This window comes from Ornithodoros turicata, chromosome 3 (genome assembly GCF_037126465.1).
Source record: "Ornithodoros turicata isolate Travis chromosome 3, ASM3712646v1, whole genome shotgun sequence".
In the NCBI taxonomy this organism is placed as follows: Eukaryota; Metazoa; Arthropoda; class Arachnida; order Ixodida; family Argasidae; genus Ornithodoros; species Ornithodoros turicata.
Window position 1 is genome coordinate 1,881,747 of NC_088203.1, and position 27,212 is coordinate 1,908,958.

The 27,212-nt window shown below is 44.5% G+C and overlaps 4 protein-coding genes across 9 annotated transcripts; 2 read left to right on the plus strand and 2 right to left on the minus strand.

Annotated features, from left to right (window-relative positions):
• Window positions 1–460: 460 nt before the first annotated feature.
• LOC135387816 (methylmalonyl-CoA mutase, mitochondrial-like) lies at window positions 461–3,132 on the minus strand. Its single transcript, XM_064616960.1, has one exon. The coding sequence runs from the start codon at window positions 2,899–2,901 to the stop codon at window positions 583–585; it is 2,319 nt and encodes a 772-aa protein (XP_064473030.1). The 5' UTR covers window positions 2,902–3,132; the 3' UTR covers window positions 461–582.
• LOC135387817 (SH3 domain-containing kinase-binding protein 1-like) lies at window positions 3,074–17,205 on the plus strand. Of its 5 annotated transcripts, none has more exons than XM_064616964.1 (12): window positions 3,074–3,167; window positions 5,956–6,264; window positions 6,321–6,430; window positions 7,285–7,369; window positions 7,697–7,881; window positions 7,937–8,096; window positions 9,534–9,827; window positions 11,262–11,380; window positions 11,438–11,527; window positions 12,874–12,961; window positions 13,029–13,219; window positions 14,016–17,205. In XM_064616964.1, exons 1-12 carry the CDS (start codon window positions 3,164–3,166, stop codon window positions 14,166–14,168), a joined length of 1,788 nt encoding a protein of 595 aa, XP_064473034.1. In that variant the 5' UTR covers window positions 3,074–3,163; the 3' UTR covers window positions 14,169–17,205. The 5 variants fall into 5 exon arrangements, with proteins under 5 accessions (XP_064473034.1, XP_064473031.1, XP_064473033.1 ...); XM_064616961.1 differs by lacking the exon at window positions 3,074–3,167 and adding an exon at window positions 3,829–4,030; XM_064616963.1 differs by lacking the exon at window positions 3,074–3,167 and adding an exon at window positions 3,831–4,030 and having other exon boundaries at window positions 9,537–9,827.
• LOC135387819 (COMM domain-containing protein 2-like) lies at window positions 16,513–18,137 on the minus strand. Its single transcript, XM_064616968.1, has one exon. The coding sequence runs from the start codon at window positions 18,063–18,065 to the stop codon at window positions 17,463–17,465; it is 603 nt and encodes a 200-aa protein (XP_064473038.1). The 5' UTR covers window positions 18,066–18,137; the 3' UTR covers window positions 16,513–17,462.
• Window positions 18,138–18,342: 205 nt separating this feature from the next.
• Window positions 18,343–25,583, plus strand: LOC135387822 (SH3 domain-containing protein Dlish-like). Of its 2 annotated transcripts, XM_064616971.1 has the most exons (4): window positions 18,343–18,647; window positions 19,712–20,374; window positions 23,237–23,657; window positions 24,550–25,583. In XM_064616971.1, exons 1-3 carry the CDS (start codon window positions 18,599–18,601, stop codon window positions 23,611–23,613), a joined length of 1,089 nt encoding a protein of 362 aa, XP_064473041.1. In that variant the 5' UTR covers window positions 18,343–18,598; the 3' UTR covers window positions 23,614–23,657; window positions 24,550–25,583. The 2 variants fall into 2 exon arrangements, with proteins under 2 accessions (XP_064473041.1, XP_064473040.1); XM_064616970.1 differs by having other exon boundaries at window positions 23,237–25,583.
• The last annotated feature ends 1,629 nt before the right edge of the window (window positions 25,584–27,212 follow it).

The window sequence follows — 27,212 nt, forward strand, 5'->3', positions numbered from 1 at the left end:
CGTTTGCACGTTTTTAAATCGAAACAAACAAAACACGATTTCTTCTTTAATGATTTGTACTTTATCGCCATAGCTTCCAAATCATGTTGAACCAAATAGACGAGTTCAGAAAATCCCAGAGTGCTTAGCGTCGCTTTGAACTGTGGGAGTTTACTGATACGAAAGAAACGGGTGGCCTCCAAACTGTTCCGATTCCTTCCCTCCTTCCCTATACCGGTCCATTGTCCACGACGTGTCAAGGTCAACGAAAGCGAAATGTGAAGGATTATTCTTCGTTCTCCGCTCAGCAAGCGCCCAGGATACAATGCGTGCGCAAAGAGCACTGGAATTTTCTGAACTAGTCTATTGAGGAACTATATCGTCTGCTTCAAGACCAAACAGTTTCGGTTTAACGCTTATGAAGCACGCAGATTTTGCACGGCGTTATTTTAATTTGGTTTCGAAATTAAGAAGAAAAAAAGGAGAGAAACACCATTCTTTTATTTGTCTGGTTACAATTATTTACAAACGAAAAAATAAACCAGTCCACAGTGTCTTGCACACAATCACTGAGGTCATAGCACTCACTGTCCAGTAACCACTTCATGCCTTTTGTTTTTCCTGTTGCTTCTCTTCTTGCTTGATAGATTCGGGCTTCTTTGACAGCAACTCGAGCACCATATCGGCACAAGTTGGAATTCTTGTACCAGGGCCGAAAATGGCGGCGGCACCTGCTTTGTAAAGAAAATCGTAGTCCTGCGGAGGGATCACTCCGCCCACGACAATTAAAATGTCGGAACGGTTCAACTTCTTGAGCGAGGCCGCCAATTCCGGAACCAGCGTCTTGTGTCCGGCAGCCAAACTGCTGACACCGACTAAATGCACATCAGCGTCGATTGCCTGTTGAGCCACTTCGTCCGGCGTCTGAAATAATGGTCCAATATCAACATCAAATCCCATATCTGCAAATCCAGTGGCTACGATCTTGGCTCCGCGATCGTGTCCGTCTTGCCCCATCTTGGCAACCAGAATACGAGGTCTTCGACCTTCCCTCTCCTGAAAAGCGTCGACCTTTGCCATGACGGCAGTGATTTCTGCGTCGTCCTCCCCAAAAGTTGACTTGTAGGCTCCCGAAACCATCCTGTCCGACGCTACGTGTCGCCCAAAGATCTTCTCCATGGCGTAGGAAATTTCTCCGACGGTCGCTCTCAGCCTCGCAGCCTCTACGGCTAGTCCGAGGAGGTTGCCTTCGCCCGTTCGTGCTGCTTCTGTTATGGCATCCAGAGCTGCTAGCGCTTTCTCGTTGTCCCTCGTGTTTTTGATGTTCTCTATTTTAGCAATCTGTTGGGTGCGGACGTTGGTGTTGTCGATTGCGAGGACCTCTATCGGATCTTCCTTTTCGAGCCGGTACTTGTTCACTCCGACGATGACTTCCTTTCCGCTGTCTATCAGCGCCTGCTTCTTTGCGGCGCACTCTTCGATCCTCAGCTTTGGCATCCCCGTTGAGACGGCTTTTGCCATTCCTCCCATCTCTTCGACCTCGCGGACTATCTTCAGTGCGTCCTTGTAAACTTCCGCGGTCAAACTCTCCATCATGTACGACCCGGCCCACGGATCGATGACGTGTGGAATACCGCTCTCTTCTTGAAGGATGATTTGAGTGTTTCGGGCGATCCTCGCGCTAAACCTCGACGGCAGGGCCAGAGCTTCGTCAAAAGCGTTTGTGTGCAACGACTGTGTCCCACCAAAGACGGACGCCATTGCTTCTATCGTTGTTCGCACGATATTGTTGTACGGATCCTGTTCCGTAAGCGACCAGCCCGACGTCTGGGAGTGCGTTCGGAGTTTGAGCGAATTTTCGTTCTTGGGCTGAAACATTTCTTTGATGAGGTGCGCCCACAATCTCCGAGCCGCACGCATCTTGGCAATTTCCATGTAAAAATTCATACCTATACCCCAGAAGAACGACAGTCGCGGCGCAAAGTCATCGATGGTCATTCCGGCTTTGAGGCCCGTCCTGCAGTACTCGATGCCATCCGCGATGGTGAATGCCAGTTCAAGCACGTTGTTTGCACCAGCTTCTTGTATATGGTAACCGGATATTGAAATAGAGTTATATTTTGGCATGTTCTTGGACACAAATGAGAAGATGTCGCCAATGATCTTCATAGAAGGTTCGGGAGGATAGATGTAGGTGTTCCTAACCATGAACTCTTTTAGAATGTCGTTCTGAATTGTTCCAGACAGCTGTTCAACTTTGACGCCCTGTTCTTCTCCGGCCACGATGAACATTGCAAGAACTGGGATCACAGCTCCATTCATCGTCATAGATACAGATATCTTCTCCAATGGAATTCCATCAAACAGTGCCTTCATGTCTTCGACGGAGTCCACCGCGACACCAGCCATGCCAACATCGCCTTTCACTCTTGGATTATCCGAATCGTAACCACAGTGTGTAGCTAGATCAAAAGCGACAGAGAGCCCCTGTACACCTGCCTTAATGTTGTCTTTGTAAAACTTGTTACTTTCTTCGACTGTGCTAAAACCTGCGTACTGGCGAATAGTCCACGGTCTACCGGCGTACATGGTCGGATAAGGTCCCCTCGTGAAGGGAAACAATCCGGGAAAGTCTTCGGGCAGACCTTCCACGTCTGCTTTGGTGTAAAGTGGCTTCAACGTGATTCCTTCGGTTGTGAGCCATTTTAAAGTCTCCGGATGTTTACCCTTCAGTTGCTTCGTTGCTGCTTTAACCCACGCTTCGTTATGAAATTTAATTTCGGGCTCCTGTTTTTTCACCTCTTTCTGTTCAGTTTTCTCTTCGCACTGTATTTGACTTACGTAGATATTCCTTGCAGACGACGCTCTCCATGATTTCAAAGGTTTCACTAGAGTGAGCGGGTTTTTCACTGCCTGAAGCATCGTGCAAATGCCAGACGAGATGTTGCCTTTCGCTGACAGGTGATAGCAATATTTACATTAACAGCATCGAATATTTCTGCTTGATAGCAGCCATGCTGAGTGCGTAGTTGCTGAAAAACGACGTCGGAGGACGACACTAGCTCAAAAAAGTAAAGTAAATGTTTTCATCCGATCCAATCCGTATCGGAAGTCGTCGAAGCTTCCGTGGCTTCCGGAAGAGTTACACCTACAAAATCGAAAAGCTGATGACAGGACATCTCGAATGGGTCCGTATCTTTCGCTTCATTTCGCCATTGTTTCCCGAAACAGACAATTAAAAGGCTGCTTGCCCTCCCGGTCGCCGGAAAACAGAATGCAGACGATACTATTTCTCGCAAACGTCCTTCGCGTTCCGAGGTCCAACAATCGCGCATCCCGGCCAAAGAAAGATAAGTGCTTCACGTCATAGTAAATTAATCCCCGCCGGTGACGCAACCGGGGAGATAAGACGCTTAGCGGGGTCTCAGCACCACGAAATCGGAGCGAAATGGGGATCTGTGGGTTCTGCATGACACCCATACTTGTTTTTGTTCTTAATGATGTCACGGTTATTCCCGTTAGGCGACACAAATCATGCTGGGAATGTCCTGTCCCAATGGGAATGTTGGGAGGGTGCCACGGTTATCATACTTTCGATTTAATCTGAGTCGTAAGGCGGAGAGGCAGCCCAGGAAACTGTGTCTTACTCACCTACGCTATCCGGTATTGCACAGTGCCGGCGCTACAGTTGTAACTTGACGAACTGTTCTTAGTTTGTTTACACGAGCTATTGTTTGGAGACGTGTATCATTTATTTTATCTCTTTCACAGATAACATTTGTGCACGTGAAAACGATAAAGCGACAGATCATTCGTGTATTATCTGCGCGTAATCTTTTCAAACAATGGTTCTTACCATACCTTGTAAGGAGAATGTAGAGAACACACAACATGACAGAAAATAGGTTCATATTGGGTGTGTATTACTCCGGTGCAAGGTATTGTGGAGTGATGAAGGGAACTACGTTTGTGCGTCGTCTGGCTCAGGGCCTAGTTTCAGTGTTGACCTCTCAGAGTGTTCCTGAAGATAACGAGTATTGTACAATTCAAGGTAAATACTGTAGACATACCAGAGAACCAATCGATCGGAGTAAGTGTACTACGTATAAGGTTGAACTTCGCGCATCGTATTGCAAAATTGAGGCATGAAGTTTTCGGATCTGCTCTCTTCCGAGGTACACTTATGTTAGCATGGACCGGTTCACAAAAGCTTATAGCAGTTTAACGTGTCTTCTGGCAAAAATAAAAAATATATACAAAGGGTAAGCAGTGTGGACAGTGATGACCTGTGCTGCTTTTTATTATTCATTTGTAGTTCCTGAAGTTGCGTGATTTTCATCGTCAGAAGAATGCGGTTGAAGGAAGAAAAATTATTCAGTAAAATGTGTAACAAACGTTAGAGCCAAAAACCTTGTGCGTTACGTGACACTTTCTGCGTTGCCACACTGGTGGTGTGAGAGGATAGCAATGGTAGCTTTTCTTTGGGATGTGTGTGGGAATGTGATAATGTGGAATTTGTGACCTCTCATGTTCCACAGAGTGACTTGGAAAGGCTGCAAATAGGCGAAATGGGAGGTAGAAACGTGGGCATTCAGGAAAAAAAAAAAAAAAACTTTTCAAGGTGTATGTCACGTTCTTATGCCATCTATCCTTTCGCTAAAACAAAAAGTCTTCCTATTACCTAAGCCAACATGTATTACTGCAGGCCTGAAAGCTACACGGTCCTCTAATTGAAAACTTGTGCCGAACTTGGTTACCTCAGTTTTGCCAGCTCCCTGGCCCAGAATCGTGGCAATGTCGTTGGAGCGCGTAAAATTAAGCGTAAAATGCTACAATGTAATTAAGAGTAATCACATAGCGATCTATAGCGCACAAAATAACTGGCTTTATTTTAATGCTATAATTGACTTTACAAAGTCATTTATTTATTTCTTAGTCATTTATAGCAACAATTGAAACATATGTGAATGTTCATACGAGCACATAATAGCAAAAGTGTGATGACGACAGTTAGGGGCGTCTGCCGTGACCATCCGCTGTCGCAGAACTTACTTTATAACGGACGTACTTAGCATTTAACTTACTTCGAATTGCCACTCTTCCTCAAATTTCAGCGCAAATGACGTTTATTTGAAGGCTCAGTGGCAACGAATTAGGCATGGCTGATGTTCAGAGTGCTTGAAACCATTTTGCGGAGAAGCAGCAGTATGCAATTACGAGGGTGGAGGGAGGTACACTACAACTTTTCGCGCAGCGGATCGTGCTTCGCTTCACGGACATTTGGGCCATGTAGGCAGTGCCAATGTGGCAAGTTGGTGAACTAAGCGTGGCACAACCTTGGCTCAGCCACAGCCTTGGCTTTGGCGGCACAGCCTTTTGTGCAGAGCTTTCATGCCTGTAGTAACACATGTTAGCCTAGGTATAGCACTCAAAAGTGAGCACGCCTTGACACGGAGCTAAATCAAGAGCATTAGAAAATTTAGAAGGTCACTATACCGACACACAACGTTACAGACCGCAGGTTCGATCCTGGCCGTGGATGGTAGCGACGTGGAAGGGGTAAACATTGCTTGGTTGGAGATTTCTAGCTCACATTAAAGAATACCAGTAGCCAGACAAGCATTACATGTAAATCCATAGAATGTCTCTATGGAGCATTGGGTCCACCTACTGACCCCAAGGTTGGGACGCAGCGAGACATCCATGATCACGAGTGATGCCACGGTGTTCTGTCTGGGTCAGTTTTGCCCATCTGAGCAGTCTTGGGTAGTGACTTGTAACTGTGACTAGTTACTTTCTGTCGTAACTAGTAATAGTGCGTGTCCCGTTAGTTGAATGAGGCCCCTCGGTATGTCATTGGTTAACACACTGGACCGGCAATCGAGAGGTGCCGTGGTTCAAGTCTCACCCCTGTCTGGCTTTTTCGACGACTACCATGTTTCGATCGTTCGTAAAAAACAAATGCAACCATTTCAGACCTGAAGCAGAGGCGAGCACGGGTGGCATACAGCTACCAGCCCCAGAATGACGACGAGCTTCATCTCGAAGTTTCCGACGTCATCGAAGTGCTGGAGGAGGTGGAAGAGGGCTGGTGGAAGGGGGTGCTCAAGGGGCGCATAGGGGTGTTCCCCTCAAACTTTGTGGTGCTAGAGAATGCCCCGCCTCCTTCCTCCTCCCCCCGAGTAGGCCACTGGACCGGAGGTGTCCAAGAGGACGGCCTCAATCGCAAGACGTCTCAGGACTTTGCAGCGCCCGAGAAGGTGGAGTCTTCGACGGATGTTAACGGTGGGATTCTAACCCCCTTAGTGCCCGAATCTTTGCTAATGTCTGGAAACCTGTAGAGACGAAAGCCCGGCCGGGACTGAAGGGCATAGGTTTCGGCAACATACTGCCGGAGAGCCGAATCAAGGGCAAGGGTCCGACGGGCATAGACTCTCCAAATGACAAGCGTGTGAGTTGCGTGTTTGTCTTTTCGAGCCTAACTCGATGGAAAGGCAAATTTTTATTCGCTTACTCGTACCCTCGAGACCGAGCTCGACAGAGGGTTACGAGGACGCGATGAAAATTTGCACCCACGAAGCGTACGGGGTGTTTCACCTAATGCGATAAAAAGTCGTATTAAAAAAATCTACTTGTCTGAACATTATGGGGTTGACACTATTTATCTTTGGGGAGATTTTGCCATTACTTCTGAGCAATTTTATCGAATTTACTTTGCGAAAACTCCCAATTGATCTCCGAAATTTGCAGAGTTGACCTAACGGTTTTTGTTTTACAGGAACAAAGTGCATGCCGGATCTACCCAATTCTGTCGCAAAATACATTCACCACTACGATAGTGATAGCCAGAAAAAATATGCAAAAAACATCGTTTCGAGGCACACAAGTTGCCCGCGGCTCCCCGTATATAGAGGAAAGGAAAATGATTTTAAAAATTCTCCAGTGGTAGATTAATTTCCACGGAGCAGACTGAAATTGTGGGGAAGGAAGGAAGGCCGTTCCACTGACTGAATGTGCGTGGCACAAATGGGTTTTGGTATTGTGTGTGCAAACTTTACGCAAGAACCGAGGTGAGTTGCGCCAACAGAGGGCCCTGAACCCCTGAACCCTTGAAGAACCCCGAGGGTAAATAAATAAATAAATAAATAAACAGCTTGCCACAGCACACCTTGTGTCCAACGGCTTTGTTACCCTGTAGAAGTGGTAGGAATATTAGGGGAGGCATTTTCAGAAAGGCTCCTCATTTATGTATCTAACAATTTTGAGATTGCTCTAGTAGGAGATGAAAAGCATTCTTCTTCCCAGCAGATTGCGCTCCCGTCGAAGAAGCCTCCACCACCCGTGCCTCCGGATGCGACCTTGGAAGCTCCAAAATTACCTCCTAAGCCTGGTTAGCCCCGCCTTCATTTTAAAGGGGTTGCGACACGTTACACTCCACGTATGAGCGTGGTGCAAAAAAAAAGTATTTCTTTATGTGCAGTATTCGACGAGCTAGAGACTAACCTTTGAAGAAACATGAAGCTCTGACATGCGTCGGAGAGGCCATTCGTATTGGCTCATTGGCGGGGAAGTCTATTCCACCCCCTTCCTGTAACACAGGTTCACACGGATGCAAATAACACCTGGCATAACATGGGGCTAAGTGTCACAACCCCTTTCCTTTCCACTCTCACTTTCCTTTCACTCTCCTAACTTGATGCAACGTGTGTACCAACAGTCCGCGAGCAAGCCAAAGTCCTGTACACTTACGAAGCTCAGAACGACGACGAGCTAACGATCAAGGAAGGCGACGTGATCACCATCATCACCAAGGAGGTCGAGGACAAGGGATGGTGGAAAGGGGAGCTCGGTGGACGCATCGGCGTCTTTCCGGACAACTTCGTCAAGCTTATCAAGGATGAGGTACATCCTTATTCATTTTCTGGGGCAGATGAAAAGGCTTCGTTTTCCTCATTAGGTACCGGCGAAACCGGATCGGCCAGACCGGCCAATGGCGGGCAAGGTGGTACCCAAACCGGACCTGCCCGACAAGCCGGCATTTCCGGAGTACGGGAGTAACGCGGATCGGCCCATCTCCAAAGTGCCTCCCTTTAAATCGGCCGACGTGGCCAAGAAAGGTAAAGGTGTTGTCTGCACTGATCCGTATAATGTCTCGTAATGTAAGGCCCGGACTCTTCCGCGAAACCGTGAAAGTGCGCGGACTTTGTGGACAACCGAGGAACGCAGCTTTGGTTGCCAAGATGGATGTACCTATGGCTCATAATGCCCTTTCCCACACCACATGACTGAGAGGAAAACAAAAACTGTACCGCACATCTCACGTAGGCAACACCGGTTGAGCTCACATCCACGGTGTCTTTACTACTTCTTTTTTGCTCCCACGGGCGGTATCCCGTCTAGCACGTTCCCCACGGTGAAGCATGCGATGACTAAACGTTCCCACTTGGGGAACCGAGTGGAAAGGTTAGTATGGTACTGAAGAGGACATATAATTACAAAGCTAGAAAGCATACAAAACTGAGGTTTATTTTCTTAACTCGTATGGAAGAAATTCATCGATAACGAGTCTACATAGACAATCTGGATTACAACTAGGGCCTGAAGTTTTCGGGAAATATTTTTTTCGAAATTCGGGGGGTAAAAATTGGGTAAATAAACGTGTGCACTAAATTCGTGCGAATACTGGTGGAAAATCTTCCAGTATGCTAAATTTGGGGAGAAATCAGGCTCAGTTATTCAAACTAACTGTAGTGATTTGGTACAAACTGTGATATAATTGCATTTGCTGCCAAACAATTAAGTTAGTGCCTTCCTACAGATGTCCCGGTGATGGCAGTTTGCCGGGTAAAAATCGGGTTTCACCCTAAATAGGCAACCTTGAATTCGGGGTGCAAATTCGGGGAAGAATCGGGTAAAAACCCTAAAACTTCAGGCTCTAATTACAACTAGGACCCCGTGTTTTAGGATAACACCCTGTAAAACCCATTTTTACCCCCCGATTTGCATCATCATCACTCGGGGGTAAAACTGGAAAAAACCCGAAAATGACACTTGGCCAAGTACCAATTCAGCCAGCAATATAGGCACTAGAGAACACTCAACACGCTAATGCCTTTGTGCGTGCATTGAATGAGCGTGTCATGTTGCACCTTTGTTGTGTCAAGAACTCGCGCGTGTTTGTACATTTTTTTTTGTCCGCTCCTGCCTCGGGCCCCAACCGGGGTCTGGCAGTACGTCTAAATAAATAAATCGAGAAAAATGCCCGATTGTTCGCCGCAGCTGCAAAACCGGGCCTTTACTCGTTGTGTTTCTGTAGATTTTAGTACTTGTGGAAGTTAACCTGTCATTATTTGTGAGCGTACTTGCGCTCGGTATATATACGAGTTGCTACAGTGTGTATTAGATCGTGACTCTGAAAACGTGAAAAGTACATGGATAGCTCTATAAGTCTCGTTCCTGGAATGATGGGATTTTAGTGTGCCATTTTTTTTTCCCCGAATGGCAAAGATGGAGGTGCGGCATGCAAAATATCTCACCCTAACAACCTTTGTTAGCAGCAAGTTCCTCGACTCAGACCGTGGAGGAAAAGAAAGAATCAAAGAGGCTGGCACCAAAAAAGACCACTCCTCCTCCACCGCCCGTTGGACCAACTCCCAAAAAGCAGCGCCCTCGTGTACCTTCCGCCGTGGACGATGTTCCGCCATCGCCTCCACCAGCTCCCCCTCCGCAGGTCACGGAGGCGATAGACGTTGTGCCATCTGCTCCACCACTCGAAGAAGGTGCTAAAGCACCGCTTTCAAACGGGGTAACGAAAGCACCTCGGGCGGAGCCTGCGGAGACGTCAATTGGTAAATTGGTGACCCTGGATCTCTTGGCTTTGGCTTTGGCTCTGTCTCTGTCTCTTTCCATTTGCAGTCCAACTAACATCCTTCTTTCTGCTCATCTCTTCTTTGTGTCTGTCTTGACTACTGCCATAGGAGCTCAATTGTCTCCCTCTGGTGCCTCGTAGCCACTCCTGAGCCTTCTGTCTTCCGTGGATGTCCGCACTCGTGCTTTACGTGTTCGGCTATCGATCCAAATAAATGTGAGCGGTTGTGCCTTGGAGGCGTGCCACATTGCTGCAACATTTATGTTTGAAGCTGCCGCGATGTTTCTCTACGAGATTTGAAGCAACGTGTCACAGTTGTGCGCACGCGCGATATTGACGAGAACCTGATGCTAAGACCTGGAATAGCCCTACTGTCACGGTAAAACTCGTAGCAGTAATTTTTTTCTTAATGCAAAATTATTTTCCTGTAGACCACATGACTTGCTTGCATTGGATGTGGTCCTGTTTGTAGTAAAGAAAGCTTCTCAATGGCTCATGCCCAAATGGGCAATTCATCCTCTTCCGCACGGGTTCGAATCCCGGCACCGGCTTTGCTATCTGAGGCAGACTTTCCAGACGGATGTTGGCATAGTTTCTCTTGAAGTCGGCCCAGGACACATGCTAGCCCCCACTCCTTCCTGCTGTCCTCTCTCCATCTGTCCACGTCTGTATGCCGCTCATAGCCGCAGTTGCTTCATGGCGCTAATGCAGAATTTTTTTAAAAAAAAGGAAAGTGTTTGTGATGGAAGCTCGTGAAGGCTTGTGGAAGATGTTGCAGCGCTCAGTACCGCTTGCATATGCTGTGCAAGTAGCTTGAGGCACTGCGCATGCCTCCCATGTGTGAAGGCTGGCTGTGATCTCTGTTGGGCTTCATATAAGGGGAAAAACAAGTTACGAGCAAGCAATGCAGACGACATGTTTCACAAGTTGTTTCCTCTCTTCTGTGCTGCTCCTGTTTGTTTTCCAACCATTGTTGGACCTCTCCATCATACTCCTCTCATATATGTCTACAGTATAGATTAGGGCCATGTGTTTTAGGGTAAAACCCTATCTTAGACCCCTGATTTGCATCATTGCCACTGAGGGTAAAACTCGGGAGATCCCAAAGACTAAATTGGCAATATGGGCAGTTGAGAGCACGAAGCACTGCGCTTTCAGCACAGTTGTTCCACATCTTGTGTTCATCTAAAATGCGAGAAGCTTTATTCTTTTATGTTCCACCCACAAATCTGCATTACCACCCGATATCGCCCGATTTTGCCCACCCACGTTACGGCTCCTGTAATAAAACTCGATTTTTACCCTTTGATTTTCAAAAAACATAAAACCCGAAAACACGAGGCCCTAAGTATCGTCCATTGTACAGGCTACAGTCACGTACAGGTCACGCTAATTTAACGTGTTTTTCTCGTAGCTGAAACATTTGACAGTATCGAGCCCTCGGAGAACAGGCTAAGCCACCCTACTGCCAACAGAGTGAAGCCACCCATGAATAGGAGGCCTCCTTCTCACATAGCTGTTGTCAAAGAGAATGTAAGGAGAGAAATGTTTGCAGAAATGACAGAATGACCCAGCTGTGCTGTTTTGTAGGGCAATGAGCCAAGCGAGAATCAGCCTGCGTGGATGAAGGAACTTGGCCGAAGGAACCAAGCTAAATTCACCGGTCAGCCAGAACCGAAGGTAAAAAATTCTTGCATACACCTACGTAATTCGTAACACTGTGACTTTGGATGCACATTGTAGCGGCAGCGAAAACAAACCCCTCTGCTGTGACTGAGAGGTACCAAAATTTTCATAAACTCTGGTTACGAGCAAGCGTTTTGGGCAGACTCGCAGGAACTGTTTGGTTCCAAGTTGATATCGCTTGGGAGGTTGAAACTGTATTAATTGAGCACTTGTGCGCCGTTACTTCTCTTGTGCGGAAAGGATTTCTGGCTACCGACCAGGTCTACCAGCATACTACGGATCAGAAACAGTGCTCACCTTCAGCACCTAACATTGAACACGTTATATGCGATATGGACAGAGAGATATTTGCCTAAACATTATTTTCCGATTTGGGGGAACACAACAAAAACTTGTACAATGCCTAATCATAAAATGTTTCCGCCAGAAGCGCAGCACTTCCACGAGAGTTTCTCGTACACCTTGCTCTCACTTGACACATCCTTCATCACATTGCCAAGTATACGCCCACTCTAAGCTGAACGGAGGAAGCACATGAAATATGTGGAGGCACACACAAACTATGCCCCCTGCATTTCTTTCGTGAAATGTTCCACCAAAAGTAGAGCAATACGTGGTTTCCTCCTTGAAACCCTCGAATACCCTGGAATCTGAAAATGCCATTTTCAAGGTCTGGGGAAGCCCTGAAATTTTTCATAGTCCTTCAAAACCCTCGATTTTGCATATTTTTTTACTCATGGAGCTGTAATGCAAATTATACTTATCCAGAGCCAGAGCTATAGTTTCAAAACTACAGGAGTTAGCACTCTTAGCGATAGAAATCAGCAGCAACAAATTAATGGTGCCGTCCGTTTTTAATCAATTTTCCTTTCTGTCCTATGATCTTTAACATTCAGGACACTGGCATAGCCAGAGTGGGGTTCGAGGGGGGGTTCAACCCCCCCCCTTCCTGAAACCGTACCTTTGGTGGTGCTTTTGGGAAAGGGAAACGAGTGTGAAATCCTCCTTCCCCATGTAAAGTTCCCATGGAACCCGGCATGAAATATTTTTCTGGCTACGGTGCCGATTCAGGAGTACTTAGTCACATTTGTGAACGGATCGCTGTTGCGCAGTCCCCCTGTGTTTTCCCATGTGATACCCGTAGCTTATAAATATTTTTGCAAAATATTGAAGCCCCGGTCGTAAACTGTGTTCTGCACCCCAGACAAAATGACAGCTGAACCTTAAAGGCCCAAGAAAGACCCTTGAACTTTTGTTCCAAAAAAATTCACCGTGAGCCACGCGACAAACTGCCTTTCTGTTCCTCGATTGCGTCTAAAAACGAGAATGATAACCCGCAGGGGGGCAGCAGTCCTGAAGCGGAATCGAGAGCACCATTACAGAAGTCTCCTCCCCTCTATCGACCAGCCATCGCTCAAGCCAAAGAGGGTAAGGAAGCGCAATCTTATCAAAACCATCTTGCACTATCTATAAATGAAAGTGTATGATGTTGTAGAGGGCGCTGCCAACTCGACCCCTTCGCGGAGTCCACTCACGAAGGATGCCCCGGTGACTTCGAGCTCTCCGCAACGAGGAGGAGCCAAGCCACAACTGGACAGCGAAATTATCCAGGAGTTGTGCAACGAGATCAAAACATTAAAAGAAACGACCGTCTCCAAGGATGACTACAAGGATCTCCTACAACAGGTACCTACGCATTTATGTAGTTCATTGACTTTGCTACCCAGCGCACTCGTGGTTAGGGTCTGAAGTGTTAGGGTTTTAACCCGTCTCTTACTCGAATTTACACCCCGAATTGAAGGTTCCCTCTTTAGGGTGAAACTCAATTTTTACTCGTCATATTGCCCTCAGCGAAAAATCCGTAGAAATGCACGCTAGCTTGCTTGGCAGCAAACACAATTACATCACCGTTTGTACCACGCCAGTACAGTTCGTTTGAGTAATAGAGCCTGATTTCTCCCCAAATTTAGCATACTGCAAGTTTTTCCACCCTAATCCGCATGAATTTAGAGCATATGTTGATTTCCCCGATTTTTACCCCCCGAATTGGGAAAAAATATTTCCCGAAAACTTCGGGCTCTACTTGTAGTAGTTTGTTTTTAGTGCATAGTGTACGTACAGTGCGTTGATTTCAGTGTCCGGTGCACTTATACAGTCCATTGAATTTTCTCTACGGTGCACTTACAAAATGTTTGTCACTTGTCGTGCACTTGTGATACATTGATTCGGTGTCTAGTACGATGGTGGATAGTGCAACAAATAGCATGCAACTATTTTTCTGCGGGCATTTTGATAAATTAAATTGGCGAAACACTGTCGAGCAAAAATATTTTGCACTGTGGCTCCCGATGGACTGCTCAATGCATTTCATTGTTGCTTCAGCACTAGCATGTCAGCCTGTTTGTTAGAGTAGTGTATATGCAAAAAAAAGAAGAAAAAAAAAGAAAAAGAAGCTCACACATTTTTATCTTACAACCTGCAGATGGCAACACTGAAAGAAACTGTGGAAGCTAATCGCATGCAATACAGCAAACTAGTCCGAGACCTTATCGCCGAAGTGGACGAGGAGAAAAAACTACGCATGACACTCCAAGTGGAGATCGATCGCCTCAAGAAGCTAACTCTCACCGTTTAAGTTGAAAAGGGGCATTATGGGTAACATGTCAACGTCTCCTGTAACGCTGCAGCTGTGGATGCGAGCGATTGCAGAATAATACCAATGCATGCAGCGAGTCTGTAAGCTTTTGTTTTCTTCGGGGCTGTCAGTAAATGACCTAGTTCATAGTTTAACAAAAAAAAGCTAAGAACATTGGACGGGACGCACGCCACTGAGCATGGTGCACCATCTACATGTGCCTGCTTTTAGCACTTCTGAGGATCATGTCAGCCTGCTCATTGTGTCTAAAAACAGAACTCGATTGCATGACATGCTCAAAGTAAACCCGCATTTCAAATGCTATTGCTCCGTATCCCGATTTGCCGAGAATGTGGGGCGTACGCCTCCCATTTTGAACGATTGGAGGCCTGCTGGTCGGCCACGGGCATGTTATGCAGTGAAGTTCTGTGTTGTGTTGAGCGTTTTACCTCAGAACTCAATTCCGGGTGACATGCGTAAAATTGATCGGCTTAGAGGTGAGTTCAAGCTTTCGCTGCAGTGGGAGATGCTTAAAAGTGGTTTTGTGAATTTTTCGACAGGTTGGCCCAACCAGTCTGAAAGTACTCTGACCCGAACGTTTGATAAAAATAGGTAGACACTTTAGACAGCGAAGACTAATTAGTCAAGTGAAGCGCAAAACAAATTTGAAGGAAATCAGGTTCAGAAATTAGAAAATACATGTAGCTTAGCAGTCTAATCTTTCAGCATGGTTTTAAGCCTCACTTTCTGTTGCCGGCATTCGTGCATTTATCTGAAAATGACAAAAAATTAATCATTTTTTTACTTCGTGAGCGAATGGCATACTACGACGAGATATAGATGTCGTTGCAATTGCAGGTTGATTGGATTCTGTTTGAAAAGTCGTGTCTTATTTTGTGACACGGCTAAAGAAAAATGTTGTCGTTGAGGAGTTGTGACGCTCTCTCGGCTTCACCTGCTGACTGACTGTTTTTGCGGAGCACAGATAAAACTAAGCTTTTTATGCAGTTAGAAACTGATAAAGATATGCAGTTGATTTCTGGGTGCTAGGTGTCATTTCATGCTCTCGCGTATGATAGGTTCCAAACCTTATCGCATATCTTTGACAACATGCTTTGAGGCAGTCGATCTTTTTGTCAGCATCGTGCGTACATGATACATCTTATTGTGAAGAGTTCTATATTTTTATAAAATTTTACTATGTGACATTACGTAAGTCTCTGTTATCCTTTTGCTTTCAGTGCAGCCAATTCCATTTACTATACACTTACCCAGTCATAACATGTCGCTTCGAGGCACGTTCATATTGTGAGGTTTTTGTTTTAACGTTGAAGAGATTCTGGACATTATTGCGTCGATCACGGCTGCCAACGTGCAAGGTGTAAAAAATAGGTTGAAAATATTATGATATTAGTTGACTGGGTTTTTTCCGCATTCCACGAATTGCAGTCACTAATTGCAGGTACCCATTTTAGCGCTGCTTTTTGTTGTATTGCCAATGTACCTGCTTTATGAGCGTAAATTTATTTTCATCAATGACATTTACTTTGGTGCATATGCTGCAAGCACCACACTGTGCTCAAAACAGTCACATTGTTTTGTCCACTTTTGTACAGCTGTGATTTTGTCCCATGTGGAGGGTTTCATATGTGAAGAATGCATTCTTGAACAGAATGCATTCCAAAAAAAGAAAAAAATCGTAGTAAAATTTTTGGCCATGATAGGATGCAGCAGAATTTTTGTGGAATTTTACTGCAGGTGACTACCAGTCATTTTAGCTTAAGTGCTCACATTCCATACAGTATGCTCACAGTTTTTTGTCCAATCTTTTCCTTCTTTTTTTTTGTACAATTGAGGGGGCTTAAAAAATAGAGCTTGTGCCCAATAGTCATGACATTGCACGTGTACACTGCGTGTGCGCTTCACTTGGGCTTTGATAAAATGATAAAATGTCAAGTTTACATAATTTTTAGGGAATTGAAGGAGCATGTTTCTTTGTTCTGTGGTTCACATTGTTCCCTGCACAGGGACAGTCAGATGGCACTATAAATATTTTACCGATTGTGTGGTTGTACTGAAGAATGGGAAATACTAGGTAGTTTGATGTCAATTAAAATGTGGAATACTGCGCTAGTGGACTCTTCGAGACCTTTTCTCTTTTTTTTGAGAAAGATGAAATTTGTCATATCATTAATCACGTTGCAGTGCACCACTTCACTCGGTGTTTTTTAAGGCATTTTGATTCCATTTTTAGCTACACAGGATGACACCTCGTGCAGTGAACACCATATGACGTTGTGGCAAAATGCTTTCTGAAAACATTTTTGAAAAGATGCGCTGGACAGAAAGTTTATTATTTTTATTTGTTTGCTTCCTCTTGTAATCATTTTGTCCAATAAGCAAGTGTACCCTTCCCTTTGATTGTTTCATCCAATTAACATCTTCAAAGGGATGGCACAGGTGGGAGTGACATTAGGTTTTAACATGGAATTGTGTGCATTTTTTTGCTAGTCATTGTTTCGGAATGAGTGGACTTTTTCTTTTTGCAAAAATTGTTTTGCGAAAGATGTACCCCCTAAAGAAAAAACCATCACTGTGCCATAAAAAGAAATTTTGTGGAAATAGGCTCAGCTCCTCAGAGGACCACATAGTTGAATATCAGCATTTTTTGGTGCTTTTGATACGTAATTTTTTCAATACCCACGACAATACTGCATTTACGTATAGCTTAGGACTACGTGTACGGGTTTTTGATAACCTCAAGTATTGTTAGCCCCCGCATTAGAGGTGTACATGAGACTATGCATGTATGAATATGTACTTATGTGTATTAGAGTGAAGAGTATATTGTGCGGAGTACCCCCCCATAGTACCCTGGCGGGTCAGTCTATGGAAGTCCTGCCATACTTGCAAAGTTCTGTATGCCATGGGAGAGAAGATATCTCTCTATAGTGTTTTTTTTTCTTTCTTTTTTTGTGTGTGTGTGTCCTCTCATTTTTGTTCCTGTAAAAAGTGTATTAAAAGTTGTTTCAAAGTATTTGCCCTGGTTGCCAGATACTTTTGTTTTTGAAGATGAAGGTAGTCGTTTTTGTGTGTGTCTGATAGCACTGCATAGTGGAGTATTAACACACTATTGTGACAATCTACCAGTGTCAGATTGTGTGTAGAATAAAGGATTTATACATGCTCTAAATGAAACACGTAGAATATGTATAGATTTCATAAAAAATAAAAGATTGTGACATCAAACAGTTTTGTAGACATTTTTTTTAAATACGCACGGTTCACACAAAGTTAGTTGACGTGTTTTACAATCTTGCGAACGTGTTGAGACTTGGCACTCTGAAGAGCAGTCTCCAGGGTTTCTGTTATGTGAACAAGGTTTACCGGGTCAGTTTGAAAAAACATAGTCTTGATGGACCCATCTTGTGCCTTGAGTGCGAACCTGAGTAAAATGATGGGTGTTACGTGAGACCGCAGACATCTCGTTGCTACTTCCGCTTCAAAGCGCCAGTTTAAATCGGAAAACGACAGAGAAGGGATGTCTTTTTGAGACAGAAGCTTTCGCAAGTCTTTCTCGTTTTCGCTGTGGAATTGCAGAAGGTAATCACGAACTGTTTCGGGTAAGTCGACCAGCAGGAGAGATTCTTTGAACTGTTGTTCGTTCAACTTCAGTTTTACAGCTTGTAATAAGAGATGCGCTGTCCCCTCGACTGCGTTCTGGATGACATCCACTTCAACCTGCAGTTTCTGTGCGGCCGTTTGATACACTTTCGGGTTCACACCACGAAGCAGAAATTCTTTCGCAGTTTTGCAGAACTCTCTTGCAGCTGCTTCCTCGATAGTTGAAAGGAATTTAAGGTGATTCTTGTGATCATCATCAAGAATTAGCAGCATTTTTTCCCCTGAGTTTCGGAGTGTTCACAAAATACGCCCACCGAAGCGAGTCACATTGTGGCCAGCATCGGCGCGTTCTGGGCTGCTGTTGGCGCAATTATATATTTTTTGTAATTTTATCACCATGATCAACCTGATTAATTAAATCACAAACTGTAAGAAACGAGTAAATAAGTTTACAAGAATACTCTATTAAAGTAAATACGTGAAGCACGAAGGAGGTACTAAGAAAATGTAGTCATCATCAGCATTGGTGATCGTCACGTAACCAACGTAACCTGCCGTTCAGGTGTAGAACTAGGCAAGGAATTCTCCTCGATCGACCTGTATGTGGAAGTTTATCCGCTGCCAGTAACATCAACTGTGATGTTCCGGTTCGCAGATACGCCGGTCAAGTTCATCGTATTCTTTATTGAGCTGCTTTAGCAGAGTTATCTACGACATGACGAGAAAAAAAATTATCGCTCTGCTGGGGATCATCATGTCCACTTAACGACTTCAAAGAACAAGACACCTGTTGCTTGGCACTTGCCATGGCGTTTCTCTGCCCTGTAAGAATACGTCGCGGAAAAAGAAAGAAAGGTACGAAAAGATATGACATTTTATATGCACTACTACTAGTTTAGGATTAAAGTAGCTCTTGGTCAACTTGGTGTCGTTGACTCTGTTCCGTACCTCACTGACTCGTAGAGTGTGCCCCTGTTGAGAAAACTATGTCTATAGTGGTCCGCTTGTTGGTAGAATGCGATTAATAGGGAAGCGACAGTAGAGAAGTTTTATTAAACGCATTTTAGTAATAGGCCGGGAGGTCAGTGAATGTGGGCTTGACGGGCAAGCCGAATCGGCCTATTATGGGAACGTAGGGCAAGTGTTGCTCCCTGTGGGAAGCAGACGTCCAGTTTTGCTTAATGTTGTTTTGTTGGCGGAGCTGAACTGTTCGTAAGGGTGTGGACAGACCAGTGTCCGTCTAATATATGCAATATGGCTTTGCATTGTGCAGGGGTCAGGTTAACTGACAACTTTTTCCCGTGAAATTTGGATGGCTGTTGGTATACGCATTCATTGAAAATAAAACAAAGTCAGTCATACTGTCAGGAAGGGGATCCTTTGCGATTGTCTTTGCGAGACAGAAATAAGAACGCTTCGTTTGTTTTTATGCGTGCGTGCGTTTTCCCAATGCTTTGCCAGAAACGAAAGTATCCACGGTCGTGAACGACATAGAGAACGTGTCCGAGAGATCGTCTGCCGACGGAGCACAGAACGTAATTTTTTAGATGTCGCGAAGGTTTAAGTGCGAGTGTCTGTGATAGAAAATGGGGTTGTCTGGAAATTACAGAGGGGGGCAAAACTTTCAGTCCGTATTTTCTGCTATAATAACGCACTGTTTATAGAAAGCACTGGAGCTTTTCATTTTATGTATTTTTTTTTCAAACAAATAGTAGAAAAGTTCCACGGGGCACTTTCTCTTTCTGCTACTCTGAATGTGTTGATTGGTAATTAATTGGTCGGCATCAATTCCCATTCTGAACAATAATTCTCACTGTCGTTCCAGCGTCATATTTAAAGATAGTTTCTGAAAATGCTCAACTACATAGTTCCTCTTAGTTAGTGAAGTAGTCACAGTGCCTTCCATTTCAATCTTTCAGAGGGAAGCGACAAGCTGTCGACCCGTGCACCAAGCATCGGCCGCATCACGGGTAGTGCCAGCATCGAGACCCTAGTCCGCGTCGGCATCGAGAAGGAGCACGGCCTTTCTCCAGACTCCAAGGTCGTCATTCTCCACGACTTTACCCCGTGCGTCGACGACGAGCTCGAGGTCCGCCGCGGACAGGTGGTGAACGTCCTCTACCAGGAGAATGACTGGGTGTACGTCATCGCGGAGACCGGTCAAGAGGGCTTCATCCCTCACTCGTACTGTGCCCCGTACGGAAGCCAGCTCGCGCTGACGGTGAGGCAGAAGAAGCTTCCGCGGAGCGACGAGGAACTCGACCAGATCTCGTCCAGGGGGACTCACTCCATCGACAGTGGACAGCACTCGGACGCGGAGAGCTTTGGGGGACAGAAGGAGCGACTGGGGGGAAGTGTGGCGCCGGACGTGCATCCGTTCTTCAAGGACCCGGCGGGGAGGTACATAGTGCTGTACACGTTTGTAGCGAGGGACGAGAACGACGTCAGTGTCGAGAGGGGGGAATTGGTGACAGTGTTGAACAGGGAGGATCCTGACTGGTTCTGGGTGTTGAGGTCGGACGGACAGGAGGGTTTCGTGCCAAGTGCCTTTGTGTATCCTGCGGACCAGGTGACCATGCAAGGTGAGGTGGCACTTTCTTCCGGTACCTTATATATTAATGCAAAAATATTCCGCGAGCCAGGATTATAGGCATAGCGAGAAAAAGTGATGCAATTATACACCGGCTTGACGTAACAGCTTACTTCAACGGACGTTTCGTCCCCCATGCAGGGACACATCGTCAGTAGAGCCTGAAGTTTTAGGGTTTTACCCGATTCTTCCCCGAATTTGCACCCCGAATTTAAGGTTGCCGCATTAGGGTGAAACCCGATTTTTAGTAGGCAAATTGCCCTCTCTGGGATGTCTGGAGGAATGTACTAACTTACTTGTTTGGCAGAAAAATTGTAGTTATATCACCGTTTGTACCAAATCGCTACAATTGGTTTGAATAACGGAGCCCGATTTCTTCCCGATTTTAGCGCAATGGAAGTTTTTTCACCCGAATTCGCACAAATTTAGTGCACACGTTTATTTACCCGATTTTTTACCCCCCAAATTTAGAAAAAAAATATTTCCCAAAAACTTCAGGCTCTAATCATCAGTGTGTCTCCTGCATAGGGGACGAAACGTCCGTTGAATTAAATTGTTATTTTTGTTACGTTAAGCCGGTGTAATTGCGTCGTTTTTTTCTCGCTTACGTATTTCTAAGATATTTTCTGACATTTTGCCGTTGCTTTCTCTCTTTGGAACACTTAAGCAGAAACTTCTCCATCACCCAAATGTGCAGAGTTTTCTGCTCCATTGTAGAGGCGAGGGTCACCATTTTTGTGCTTCGGTGCACCAACGCCCTGTCACTAGTGCTTCTCGTAGTTGGCTGTCGATGCAGAAAGGACCAAGACTAGTTACGAGAGCAGAATGTTTACTCTACAGATATGCTCAGCGCGCATGTGACATCCAGTAATGTAACATTGTAACGTTGTAACATTGTTGTTGCGGCAGATAAACATAGAGGGACAAACACAATACAAGCCTGCCCATAGTTGCGTAATTGAAGTACCCCCAGTACCGCTACCTTCACCTCTCTGCGATATGTACACGACAGTTATCATCATCATCATCATGTGTATTACGTCAGAAGTAATACTGTAAAAGTGATATTGACTTTGGTTCCACCGTTGGAATCAAGAGTTAAAAAAAAAAGAAAGAAAGACACAACAGCATTTTTTCCCATAGCATTTTTGTAGAAAGCTGCACTTTGAATTTTGTTCTCATCCTGATATCAGACAGGGAAGCATAACCTCGAAAAAGCGGAGGAAAACTGCTGATAAGAGTAATCAAAGTGGAAATGGGCAACGAGGTGTAATGGTGAGAAAATATGACACCTTCCAAAAGCGACATCTTTTGGCTCCGCTCGGACACTCGTTCATCCAACCTTCGTTTACTATAGTACCTAACGAGAACAATAATACACAGTGATGAAACATGAAAGGCAGAAGAATTGATAAAAATGAAGGTTATCGATATCGTCTAGAGACACGATGACATCTATTGATAATGTATCCCACAGTATTACAGTAGCTTAAAAATGTGAAGCAGACGCTAGCTAAAAATATCTAAGCAAGATTTTATCGAATGAATAAAAATTGAATACTAAATTTTTTGTTATACTTGTCATGTGTATTATATGTCGTTATATTTATTATATTACGTATATTATTGACGCATCATTATAGTCCAATTTTTCCAATATAGTAATGTGTTTGGGATAATACTGTCTAAACATAGAAACCGCAGAGCTAGGGTTGGAAAACCAAATTGCAACAGAGATTCGTCTTGGACATCGTTCCTTAAAAAAAACAAAAAAACATGTACACCAAGTAAAAAGGTACTTTTATGTTACGGTTTATTTGCTTTGCGTAGAAGACTATGCGATTCGGGTGAGGGCTCACAGTTCTGCCATAAAAACTGCACGTTTATTGGCTGTGCAAGGTAAGCATTTATTCATCTGGACGAAAACATAAAAAAAAAAAAACGTTTGTCCTGTCAAATTGAAAAAGAAAGGAACACTTCCTGTATTAAGGGTGCCGTTTTTAACGGTTGCCTTCCGACCAGTGTGGCCAATCTAGTATTTCCTTCGAGGGAAAACAAAGAGAAAAAAAAGAGGGCATCTTGAGTAAGCAGACGATGTCTGCAAGATAAGTGGGTCAACTTCCTGTGCCTTCAGGTTGGGCGTGGACATACACTCGCCACCTGTTACTTGGAATGGACATTTCTTTTTTTTTTTATGCTGCTTGTAATTGGTGCCCTGACATACTGCGATACGTCTCTGCCGATGCAATGAAAGATCCTGTAATATCCTGCCGAGAAATGTTTTTCTAGTTGCGCTATATAGGATTGCCTGTTAGGTAAATGTTGATAGGTTTTGTAGGAAATGTGTTGCGGTGTAATGCGCATAAATCTTCACGGATATAATCTACTTAAAACAAGTAGAAATGTATCATATTACCATTTTTGAAGTTTGACACCTGGAGTGAAATGTTTGTTTCGTATTACGAGTGACTGCTTTTTGCGTGTGTTACTTGATCCAGGGCATGAAAATTGTATATAATTTACATTTTTCTGATGCAACCTGCTACTAGTATAAATTAATTAATTTGATAATTATACTTCTTATGATAATAAATAAAAACCAATAATTAATTTGATCATAATTCTAATTTATCACTTTCTTGTAATCTGATTGTAAACCAGTACACTCCTTGAGCAACATCTCAAAGAAAGTAATTTTTCGGCAGTTCAGATTGTTAGAGTTACATGATGTTTAGATGAGCTCAAGACATTCGTAAGAAGCCTTTCCTTATATGGACCTTCTGTATGGAAGTGACGTAAGAAACAGTAGTATCTGTCGAATTAATGCATAATTCCACTCAATTTCTCTCTGCAGAAAACAAGAACACTCCTCACAATGCTACAACATCCAACACCGCAAACTCTTCAACACAAGCTGCACTTGGTGTCCAAGCCACGACGACGTACCACCATCAATCTGGCGGAGGAAACATTGCAAACAGCAACCTGAGCAACGCCAATAATGCTCCGGTGACGGAGGAGTTGCGCTTCCGCGGCAGCGAGCTCGTCATGTTGTACGACTACAAGGCACAGGCGCCAGATGACCTCAGCGTACGCAGGGGCGACTGGGTGTACGCCGACCTTTCGACCCAGACGGTGGAGGGGTGGCTGTGGGCGTACGCCCCCAAAGTGCACAAATACGGTTTCATCCCAAAGGCATATGCAAGGCCTCCTGCAATGACATCGCTTTGATGACTGTGTGCTTGGGTGTTTGACTTGCTGGTGCGAAGGTGCATGTGCGTGTTGTTTGAACTTGTTTGAGCTTGCGGTAGATCGTTGAATCGTTGAAGGCGCAAAAGTGATGTGTGCAAAAGGTTTCTTTCAGACTGAAATTTTCAGACAAATGACGCACAATGTGGATTTCAGACAGGACACATCTAGCTGTTGCAGTCATGACTGCAGCAGCCCACACCGCATGGGCTGGGTTCTCGGATAATTTCAAACCGAGAATGAAATGGAGCAGCTTGTCAACTGTAGATGATTTGACCCGTGGCTTTTCTAAGAGACCTTTCTTCACTTGGGCTACAACGAAACAACAGCTTTATTTTTAGGACGGTTGTCCGCTTATCTGATTTCTTGCATCGACTTATGGTCCGCTTCGTGCTATTCTGGACATAGTACTTCATAAATGCAGCCCAGTTGCAGCTATCCAGGATACGCATTGAGCGACACTAATTATACGAACCCAGTTCATGAACATTGTTTATGACGCCGCTGTCTCATTCGGGTAAGGAAATACTAGTGGGTACAGTTTTGGGAACATAAATGCTTTCCAGTTTTACCGGCACAGCTTTTAGAGGACTTTGGGGCCAAAACAATCTGCACCAATGGGTGAAGACTCAGATGAATGAGGGATCCCAAGTGTATATATATATATATTGCATTTGTACGGAGGTACTAGTTAATTTCCTACCCATTTTCTGCTCACTAATAATGTGGGACCACTTGCACAAACTTTGAGGAAGCTCCTCAGTAGCTTTGGCAGTGACACACGAGCAGCTTTGAGGAAGCTACTGAGGACAGTCCTCAACATTCCTGCGAGCGGGCTGTGATTTGGTGGCAAAAATTAACCTGCAGCTCATGATCATCATTTTTGCTGTTTCATTACATATATCGTTTCCTTTGCAGTGATGCAAGAACGAAAAACAATGCACATCGCATCCCATTGAGAATGGAATGCAAGCAAAAAAAGAATGCCGCTGTCTTTTCTGCGTTCATACTGTACGTGACTCGTGTTTAGCCTTTAACGTGGGTCACTTTCATTCCTACATTGCATCATCTATGAGTGCAGTGCAAATGCAAATGTTGTTCAGGTGGCATAGATTGGGCAAATCTGTGGTGTGTGATTTACGTTCTTTTTTTTTCCTGGTTTGTTACCGCATCATGGCAATGTGTAGAAAACAGGTGACCAGAAATCGAAAGAAACACATTAATATTAGTGCGTGATGTTTGAGTGTGGTGAGACAAAGCAAACAACAGTATTGTTCGGCCTGCATAGGTCAGTCAAATGTGCATAGCATGGTTTACGCAAAAAATCAAAACCGTGAAGAACACACTGATAGCGCACAATCCTTGAGTGGGGCAAGACATTGTGCAGTAACATTTCGATACAGTTGGTAGGTAGGCTTGGGTGAATGAGTTCCTGAGCCAGAGAGGAGAAACAATTGTGACGCAAAGCAATATAAGCCAACCCGCGTAACTTCTCTACGAGAAAGAGAAGCCCCAAGTTGTAAATAAGAATGCATTCTTTGTACTGTGAGTACATGTCACCTTGTACCACTTCTAGTTGGCTCACATCCTGTTAATATTGCCATTATTGGCTTTGCACTGCCCGCCAAACGTTATGTCGAGTGCCTTTTGCGGGCACGACTGGTGTATATTAACTGTAACGTGGAAAAGTTACTTTTTTCGTGGGCAACACTGCTGGTACTGTCTGCTAACTTTTGTGTCAACGTGTGTTACTCAAAATTCGTGATACTTTTATATTTTTTTGCATTATACTGTTGTTCTTAGAATATGGTTCCACCTTCTGAGTGAGATTTTTCCTTCGATGGCAACTTTTTTTTCTTCGCCCGCACAACGATCGTGCACAATCGTCTTTTTTCTTTGTACATAATTGTGCGCATTAATGTGTTTTGGAAAGTGCATTTCCCATACGCTCATGTTTGTTGGATGTTCATTTCTTCATCTTGTTATTTCATTTTGCTTTTGATCTGTTTTACTCATTTCCTATTTATTAGCTTTTTGCTCACTTTTTAGGACAGAAAATGTCGGGACTCATTTTCAGCGTCTCTACTTTTCTGACACGCAATGTCTCGGAGAAAAGAATCTTGTCACATCTACATTCTGTGGTGCAATTAGTACAGCTTTCTTAGAGATCTGGACATCGTGACACCATATTCAGCCTTTGTGGCGCAGTTACATGCACATTGTTGAGGCATTTTGGCACCAATTTCAGGCACTGGTTTTTCAGGCACAGATTTTATGCAGTACAGTGAGTCATGAACATTTCACAAATGATGGCCATGCCGGGGGTCCAACCTTTCCGCGTGAACTGGATGCAACCCCAATGTCTGCCCCCCCCCATGGATTGAGTATAATAACCCTGTCACACGGGCTGTCTTCAACGACCGTTGAAACCAGTGACCATTGAAAATGCACGTAGCGCCACCAAGCGTGTAACGCGTCAACTTCTCGAAGAGCATTGGATCCAATGTTTCCTGATAGGTTGACACGTTACACACTAGGTGGTGCTACCTGCATTTTCAATCGTCATTGATCTCAATCGTCCTCGAAGACTGCCCGTGTGACCAGGGTATGACTTTGATTCGGGATAAACCCAGTTGTGCTCCTTCTCTTCTTTAACGTACATGCAGGCGACACATTTGCAATGAGCTTACCATAGCTTCATGTAAGTTGCAGACGTGGACCTGCACGGAATACAGACATTCATTTTTCTACGCACCTCCGTTATCGCGGTGGCCTGGAGTAAAATTAACCAAGTGAAGGGTATTTACCTCTAAAAAGGCAGTCACGAGGCAACTCCAGTTGTCTTTACAGAAATTATAAATCGAGTTAAACTTTTTCTACATTTTCTAGGTGCATACACTACTTCGTACTCTGTGATCTTTTTGTAGCGTTAGATGCTGCGTCATGTCCCGTGACATAGCAGCCTGAGTACTATATTTGTGATGATGCTGCGTGCAATTTCAAAGGTACTGGACTTGTTGTTTGTCTATTGTGGTATGCATGTGCCAAATATCGCTGTTTTCACTTATTCACGTATGATACCTCAAAAAGGAACAAATCCCAAAAGAGCTGTAAGTGGCTTTTCATGATTTGGAACATCATTCGAGTACAATTTTTACTGCACAATTTGACTCTCTCCTATTCCCTTTGTTTATTTTGAGGCTTATACGTTGGGTGCCTTCATTGTAGCATAGAAATTCAGCATATCCACTTAAGAGAAATATTTCCTTTAGACAGGTGCGTTGACATAAGATTTTTTTGCAAGATGTTACGGGAGGAATAAATGAGATGTAATTTCAAATGTTTCATTAGTGCTGGCGGGTTACACGAAAGGTACATCAGTAGGGGGATGGGTGATGCCATCGATATATAGACCGTTATATACTAGTGGCATGGCTGAATGGGTAAAAGCATCCACTTGGTGGTGGTAGCCAAGGTCGTGCTGTGGACTAGGAGGCGGTGAGTTGGAGTCCTACCACCGGTTGTGCTCTATGAGGGTTCTCTGGGTCGTCCAGAAGACCTTGCAGACGAATGTTGGCACA